Source organism: Bombina bombina, chromosome 6 (genome assembly GCF_027579735.1).
Source record: "Bombina bombina isolate aBomBom1 chromosome 6, aBomBom1.pri, whole genome shotgun sequence".
Taxonomy (NCBI): domain Eukaryota; kingdom Metazoa; phylum Chordata; class Amphibia; order Anura; family Bombinatoridae; genus Bombina; species Bombina bombina.
Window position 1 is genome coordinate 1012164789 of NC_069504.1, and position 9237 is coordinate 1012174025.

The window sequence follows — 9237 nt, forward strand, 5'->3', positions numbered from 1 at the left end:
ATGATAATATAATTACAACAGGTTAATCCTGTTGTGAAAATAACATCAGAAGGCACTTGCATGGTGCTATCAAGCAATGTAAGGGCAAGAACCTTTACATTTTTGTGACTGCAGAAGATAATCCAAATGAAATATTTAAAGTGGTATTTAAGTCCTTATTAATTTATGGGTTAATTAAAAGAGTCTTTATAAAATTAATCCCATACACTATGTATGGACTGTGAGTTTGTCAGTATGTGCATAATGCTGAGGACTGGCTTGGGCATTGTGCAGTAAAGTGAGGAGGCAGCAGTTCCTTAGGAACTTTTAAAAGAAGAAAGCTTCCATTTTTTTTATGTAATTGATCATTTACTGCAATGGGACCAAAATGTGTATTTAATTTAGAACTGCAATATCTACAAGACTTATTGATTGAAACATCAGTGCAGCAATAAATGTCTGTTATAAACCTTAAACAGTCACAAAGCATATTACAGTTATAAGCACTGCGTCACTAGGGTTGGTGTGACCCAGTGCGGTAAGTTATGGTGTAACCCCCCCCTCAGAAAGCAGACACACACAAACACAAAAACACAGGAACACACACATACAAACACTCAGACACACTTAAAAACACACTCAGATGCACACACAAACACTCGGAAAAACACAATCAGACACACACACAAAAACACTCAGACACACGCACAAAAACACTCTGACACACACACAAAAACACTCAGAAACACACACAAACACTTAGACACAACAAACACACACACAAAAGCACTCAGACACACACACACACACACACACACACACAAAAACTCAGAAACACACACATAAAAAATATGTAAACTGCACTGCATTAATTATAAAGCTCATGCCTAGAGCTGCTCCCTGACTCAGCAGAGCATCAAATGAAAGATAAACAGAGCACTAAAAAAATAAATCACTAAAGAAAAGGTTTAGGCGCGCAAACTATGAAAATTCTGCTCTCTGACTCTGTTCCAAGTCTGTCAGTACACAGCCCCGGGCCGCGTGCCTACCGCTTCTTATGGCCAAGCACCTCTGCTATCTGCCCACCCCAAGACCCCCACCTACCCTCCCCTCCTACCTCTTCAGTGTGAACTTAGTGTACCGTAACCGTACCGGTCTGGTGGGCATCATACGTGGCTCCTTCACTTTAGAGACAGTGTCAGACAGTCATGCGGTCAGGTGCCAGGCATCCCCCTCATGATTTCCCAGTTCCCGTTTAGAGAGACAGCACAACAGTGAGTGACTCCACTGCTCCACACGTCACTGAGCAGTGAACACAGATAGGCAAGCAGGTTTAGGCTAGCAGCGCAACTTCACAAGCCCCACAGCACACCCACAACATTCATAGTGAAATTGGGCAGGGGAGGAGCAAAGTACAAACAAGCAAAAGCAGCCGGGAAAACTATTTTCTGGAAATTGCAGCGCTGGCTCAAGGGGCAAAAAAATGAAGTGTCTACAACTTCCCCAGTCCCACTAATGTTCACAAATGCTGGCCCCTCAAATAAAAAATATATGCATCTCTACATTGTATTTCTTTGAATTTCAATAAAATTATTTTATTTTTTTTGGTTGTGTCACCCCCTGGAGGGTGTCACCCGGGTGCGGCCTGCACCCCCCGCACCCCCCTAGTGATGCCACTGGTTACAAGCAGTTTGGATAACGGGTCCCAAGCAGTTTGGATAAAGGGTTTTCCACCTGTATTAGTAAAGCAAACAACACACATTTTCAATAAGTAGTAAAAACACTTTTTTCCTTTATCATCTTCACCCTAATTTTTCTATAATGTAACTCAAAAAATTATAGTTTTTCATTACCCCCCTCCCCAGGAGGCTAGGGGGTATACTGCACGATGAAAAAAAAGTGACCTTACAACATACTACACAGTGATTGCTTTTTACGAGCATACTGTATGTTTATATTTTTCCAAAAGAGCACAGATACTTCATAATCTGGTTCTCCCTATTCACGAAGAACAAATTATCTAAAATGACCTCTAAGCCTTTATACAATCATATGCAAATTTCATGGCCAAATGAGCTTTATATGGAGTTGGATAACTTTTAGCCTTACTTGGATTTTGTTTGTACTGCAAATAAAATTATATTGTATATTAGAAGAGCGCTTGAACTCTTAAAATATATGTTCATGAAAAATGTTGAATCCAAACTCACATCCACGCACAAACTAGTTCTGTTTCATAATAGTTGAAGGAAACCTTAAGATTCTCTATCTATTAAAAGCTGTCTTTGTTTGTTGGCATTACCTCTTGGAATGCAGATTATTTCCTCAAAACACTTAGCCTTTCAGCTGCAACTCAGCTGCCAGCCAAATCACACAATAAGACTGCTTGAATTTGTTCCTCTTGAACAAATAAACCGTTCTTCTTAGCTATTTTTACTTTTACCCACACAAATGGAATATTTGTTAAATTGTTTTTGACTGAATTTACACTAAGGAAATTTGTCATTGATTGTGTGGCACTATCAGACCACTTATCTCCTTAGTTGGTTAGTGTGTTGTACAAATTATGACGTGATTGAAATTGGAATAAAAGTATATGCTGGGTGGTATATTACTCTATAATATTGACTTTGAATGCATTAAAAGAATGCTCTAACTTTTTTTAATTCTAAGATTGGTTACTTTTATGATGCCCCATGCTTATCTTGGAGTCTACAAAGGTCCTGGTCAGAGCATACAAGCCATGTACTTGTTTGCATGTCAAAGATAATGCACTAGAGCAGTGTTTTTCAACTCCAGTCCTCAGGGTTACCAAACGGGCCAGATTTTCATGCTATCTGAAGGAGAGGACAGGTGATATAATCAGCTGATGGATGAGAGAAGGTTATTCACCATGGTTACTGATCATCTGACTATTTCACCTGTGCTCTTCCTCAGATTTCATTAAAAACTGGTCTGTTTGTGTGCCCTGAGGACTGGAGTTGAAAACACTGTGCTAGAAGGGGCTAAGCAGAGCTGGCTACAAGAATAAATCGATGCCACAACCCTCCAACTCTCCAGCCACAACTACACCATGATTACCTTGTATCTTCCTCTGCAGAATGTCTCCTTATCTCAATTCTTTTGACAGACTTGCATTTTAGCTAATCAGTCCTTTGTGGTTTACATTTGAAACAAAAAAACATATATCAAATTTGCCATTTGTGCACTCTTCTAAAATGAACTTCATTAAATGTAAACAAAGATGAAGTTTCTATGCTTTTCCCTGAGACTGATATCTTTCTTCACTGATCTTTGAATTACAAGTAACATCCTTATCCACATGTGACTTACAACACCAAGTGCCTTTGTTTCATTGTGTTGTGCTCATTTCACTCTGTGTTTTTGTTTAATTTTGTTGTGTTAACTCTACTTTTATCGGAACTATACATCAATACTATAGGCCCATCATGTCCATATTTCCTATAAAGTAGCTGAACTAGCTCACAGAATATCCTTATGCTTATCCTAGACATTCTTCAAGTCCCCGCAGTGTTTGTCTTTACCACCAAACTAAAGGGACATTATACACTCATTTTTTCTTTGCATAAATGTTTTGTAGATAATCTATTTATATAGCCTATAAAGTTTTTTTTTTAATTAATGTATAGTTTTGCTTATTTTTAAATAACATTGCTCTGATTTTCAGACTCCTAACCAAGCCCCAAAGTTTTATGTGAATACGCTCGACTACCTACTCCAGCTTGCTCCTGTTTGTGTAAAGGGTCTTTTCATATGCAAAAGAAGGGGGAGGGGGGAGTGTCTTATTTGCCACTTGCAGTGGGCTTTCCAGCTACCTTTTCAACAGAGCCAAAGTGACAGCTTCTAAGTAAGTTTTTAAACAGTTTTATACTGGATTTTTATATCAGTATCTGTGCATATTATTCTTTATACTAGTGTCTATTACATGCAGATATATGAAAATGAGTGTATACTGTCCCTTTAAAACTAATCCAGCAGTATCATCATATTCTTCCAGCTATTGCTAACTGGTTGATAAAGACAACCTTTTAACTGTGGAGAGAAACTAACTAGCCTCTGCAAAACTGATGATACTTTTTCCAACGTACACTTTCTCCTAAGCAATAATATGAATAAATGGGTATGCTATTTTGATGTAACATTTGCTTGTATAAAAAGAAATGTGAACTAACAGATCATAAAGCTGCATTCTCCTACCAGACAGGAAGGATAACATATTGCTCCGTAAGTGTGCAGTGACATCTGATATGATGAAAAAACTCTGCTCTTGCTGCAAATGCTACCTCATATTCTAGGGGGTAGTTATCTTTCCATATCAGTGTGTACAAACATACATGCAATTTGAATTGATTTATTCACCTTTAAGTATCCCAGTTTAATTTGTTTGTGGCATTATATTGTTGCTGCTTTCAGTTGAAATTGTTTGGTCTTTCTTTGTTTTCAGGGCATCATGCAGAGGTGCCAGATGCTAAAAACATCCTCAGTGTTTATAAAGTGCCATCATGTAGTTGACCCAGATCCATTCATAGCCATTTGTGAGGATGACATGTGCTCATGTGCTGAAGAAATGAACTGTCATTGTCAGACGTTCCTAGAGTATGCAAGAACATGTGCTCATAATGGAGTTACAGTGGACAGATGGGGAATACACTCCTCCTGTGGTAAGCAGATAAAATTAATACAAATTTACTATGCTTGATAAATAGACTGGGCACCCCTTGGAGGAGGTTTTGGTGGCTAGTGGGGATGTTTTGATTGTCTGAGGAAAGGGTATGGGCCGAATGGGGTATTTTTGATTGACAGATAAGTCAGGATAGTCGAGCACAGAGTAATGACACTGCCCAGGTGGTTTTGGGCAATCTTTAAGAATATGAGATAAAGGGAGGTGGGCAGGTCTGTGCAACACAGAGGTTACAACTCAATGATGTAATACAGGGCACAAGTTAGAAACACAGAGAAAATGCCTTAAAGGAAGTAAACAATTTGATATAAACCCTGCTAAAAATCCGTCCCTGATTGCCTTTTATCTGGTCACAACAGCAAAACAAATAAGTTTATAAAAACTTTATGACTGTGACTAACCTTGTTGTCTGTGGACTAAAGACCAGATTGGCTCCTCCAAATAAGGCAAATAGAAGGTGGAGTTTGGCTCTTAAAGTATAATTGCATTAAAAAGTATGTTCATTTGTTTTAAAAACGTCAAGACGGCTGATGTGTTGATGTCTTGCAATTATAAGGTGTTTACTCTCCCTTTAAAATGTGTTAGCAATAAAAATGTTATAACCCTCAAATAGGGGGAACTCCAGGTCTCAATATTTTTGCAAGATGAAATGTCCAATAAATGCTTTGCAGAATTGAATTAGTGTTTTTATGTACCGTTAGTCACAGTGTTATATTTGTGACTGTTGATACATTTTAATAAACATTTGGAATCCTACACAGCTGTACCTGTGTGAATGGTGCTATCACCAGAAAGGGCTCACCTGAGAGCTAGTTTGCTGAGCAACTCAGGGGTCTAAGCCTGTTTTAATTACACCCTCCACTAGCCATAGTTAAATTTTGTTCTTACAACTAATAATCATACAATATATAAAATAACCAGAGTATGTGATTTGCAAAGTGTACATATAAAATACTGTATTGAATTAAAAAGACCTGAAAGGAAAATAGCAGCTCCCCTTAATATTATTAAAGGTCACTCTTAAACCATATTATGCACCTCTAAATTATCTAAAAATATATTAGCAACTTATATAACTAAAGCGTGTTTTGAATCTCGAATAATTGTTTCTAAGAGATATATTTTTCAAATCTGTGTGAGGTTCAGAAGTCTATCACAGCTAGTGGAGGAGAGGGGGAGGAAAAATGAAGGGGGAAATAAAAGAGGGGGAAGAAAGGAAAGACACTTTTCTGCCCCTCATCAAACAATCCAGTTAGTGCCATGGAGTGCCTCTTGACCATCCACCCTCAGGATATATCCTCCAGTTTCCGGATGTATTGGATAATGTCCAGAACTTGACTCCACATAGGTTCAACCACTGGTGTGCTATTGCCAGTTAAGCCGCAAATAATATATAAATAGATAGTTATTTAGGGGTCGATTTATCAAGAGCCAAATGGCCCCTGATGCCCCTGTTTCTGTGCAAGCCTTTAGGATCACCGGAAACAGCAGTTATGAACCAGCGGTCTTAAGACCGCTGCTCCTTAACTGGTCTGCTGCCTCTGAGGCTGCGAACATCAATCCGCCCGATCCTATATGATCGGATTGATTGACGCCCCTGCTAGCGGCCGATTGGCTGCGAAACTGCAGGGGGCAGCATTGCACAAGCAGTTCACTAGAACTGCTTGTGCAATGTTAAATGCCGACAGTGTATGCTGTCGGCATTTAGCGATGTCTTTGATAAAAAAAATTATAGATTCCAAAATCTAGGCAGATTTAAGTGCAATGTTTTAGCTAGATTGTACAGGAAGTAACGCTAAATAACACAATGATTGGAATGCGAAAATCTGTATTAAAGGGATATGAAACCCACAAAATTTCTTTTGTAATTCAGACAGAGCATACAATTTTTAAAAAGTTTGCAATTTACTTCTTTTATTAAATTTGCTTTGTTCGCATGGTATTTTTGTTGAAGAGAAACCTAGATAAGTGTCTAGATAGTAGATGGCAGGAAATAGTGCTTCCATCTAGTGCTCTTGCAAATTGATAACATTCTTGCAAAACTGCTGCCATATAGTGATCCAGCCATTTGCTAATAGAAGTAAATTAGAAAGTTGTTTAAAATCGCATGCTCTGTCTGAATCATAAAAGTAATATGATGGGTTTTATGTCCTTTTAATATGAAATATTACAAGTCACCTGAAAGAGTAAAGATTGAATTAAAAATAAACGCCTAGATTACGAGTCTTGCGTTAGCCTTAAAAAGCAGCGTTGAGAAGTCCCAACGCTGCTTTTTAACGTCTGCTGGTATTACGAGTCTGGCAGGTACAGGTGTACCGCTCACTTTTTTTCCGGGAATCGAGCATACCGCAAATCCACTTATGTCAATTGCGTATCCTATCTTTTCAATGGGATGTTCCTAATGCCGGTATTACAAGTCTTGGAAAAAGTGAGCGGTAGACCATCTCCTGTCAAGACTCCTAGCGCATTTAAAAGTCAGTAGTTAAGAGTTTGATGGGCTAACGCTGTAACATAAAACTCTTAACTAAAGTGCTAAAAAGTACACTAACACCCATAAACTACCTATTAACCCCTAAACCGAGGCCCCCCCCCGCACATCGCAAACACTTAAATAAATTTTTTAACCACTAATCTGCCGACCGGACATCGCCGCCACTGTAATAAATATATTAACCCCTAAACCGTCTCACTCCCGCATTGCAAACACTAGTTACATTTTATTAACCCCTAATCTGCCGTCCCTAACATCACCGACACCTACCTACATTTATTAACCCTAATCTGCCGCCCCCAACGTCGCCGCCACTATATTAAATGTATTAACTCCTAAACCTAAGTCTATCCCTAACCCTAACCCCCCCTAACTTAAATATAATTTAAAATAATCGAAAAAAAATTTAATACAATTAAATAAATTATTCCTATTTAAAACTAAATACTTACCTATAAAATAAACCCTAAGCTAGCTACAATATAACTAATAATTACATTGTAGCTATTTCAGGGTTTATTTTTATTTTACAGGTAAGTTTGTATTTATTTTAACTAGGTACAATAGTTATTAACTATTTAATAACTTCCTAGTTAAAATAAGTACACATTTACCTGTAAAATAAACCCTAACCTAAGTTACAATTACACCTAACACTACACTATAATTAAATAAATTACCTAAATTAACTACAATTAATTACAATTAAATTAAATAAACTAAAGTACGAAAAAAACAACACTAAATTTCAGAAAATAATAAAATAATTACAAGAATTTTAAACTAATTACACCTAATCTAATCCCCCTAATAAAATAAAAAAGCCCCCCAAAATAATAAAAATCCCTACCCTATACTAAATTACAAATAGCCCTTAAAAGGGCCTTTTGCAGGGCATTGCCCCAAAGTAATCAGCTCTTTTACCTGTAAAAAAAAATACAATACCCCCCAACATTAAAACCCACCACCCACACACCCAACCCTAATACCCACCCAATCCCCCCCTTAATAAAACCTAACACTAACCCGATGAAGATCACCCTACCTTGAAACGTCTTCACCCAACCGGGCAGAAGTGGTCCTCCAGATGGCCAGAAGTCTTCATCCGATCCGGGCAGAAGAGGACCTCAATAGGATTGAAGTCCAATCCTATTGGCTGATCCAATCAGCCAATAGGATTGAGCTCACATTCTATTGGCTGATTGGAACAGCCAATAGAATGCGAGTTCAATCCTATTGGCTGATTGGATCAGCCAATAGGATTTTTTCTACCTTAGGAATTGAAGGGACGCCATCTTGGATGATGTCACTTAAAGGTATCGTCATTTAGTGTTAGTCGTCGGATGGAAGAGGATGCCCCTCGTCGGATGGCTTGAAGATGGACCCACTCCGCTCCGGATGGATGAAGATAGAATAGATGCCGCCTGGATGAATACTTCTGCCCGTCTGGAGGTCCTCTTCTGCTCGGATTGGATGAAGACTTCTGGCCGTCTGGAGGACCACTTCTGCCCGGTTGGGGGAAGACGTCTCAAGGTAGGGTGATCTTCAAGGGGTTAGTGTTAGGTTTTATTAAGGGGGGATTGGGTGGGTTTTAGAGTAGGGTTGGGTGTGTGGGTGGTGGGTTTTAATGTTGGGGGGTATTGTATTTTTTTTACAGGTAAAATAGCTGATTACTTTGGGGCAATGCCCTGCAAAAGGCCCTTTTAAGGGCTATTTGTAATTTAGTATAGGGTAGGGATTTTTATTATTTTGGGGGGCTTTTTTATTTTATTAGGGGGATTAGATTAGGTGTAATTAGTTTAAAATCTTGAAATTATTTTATTAATTTCTGTAATTTAGTGGGATTTCTTTCCATACTTTAGTTTATTTAATTTAATTGTAATTAATTGTAGTTAGTTTAGGTAATTAATTTAATTATAGTGTAGTGTTAGGTGTAATTGTAACTTAGGTTAGGGTTTATTTATTTATTAGGGTCCATAACTATTTAATAACTATTCTACCTAGATAAAATAAATACAAACTTGCCTGTAAAATAAAAATAAATCCTAAAATAGATAAAATGTAA

General features: G+C 37.9%; 1 protein-coding gene across 1 annotated transcript in view; it reads left to right on the forward strand.

Moving 5' to 3' along the window:
• Positions 1 to 9237, forward strand: part of VWF (von Willebrand factor) — a 424292-nt gene that overhangs the window by 18849 nt on the left and 396206 nt on the right. The window contains exon 7 of the mRNA XM_053718732.1: positions 4445 to 4661. Coding sequence (XP_053574707.1) covers positions 4445 to 4661 — 217 coding nt within the window. The remainder of the gene's footprint in view (positions 1 to 4444; positions 4662 to 9237) is intronic.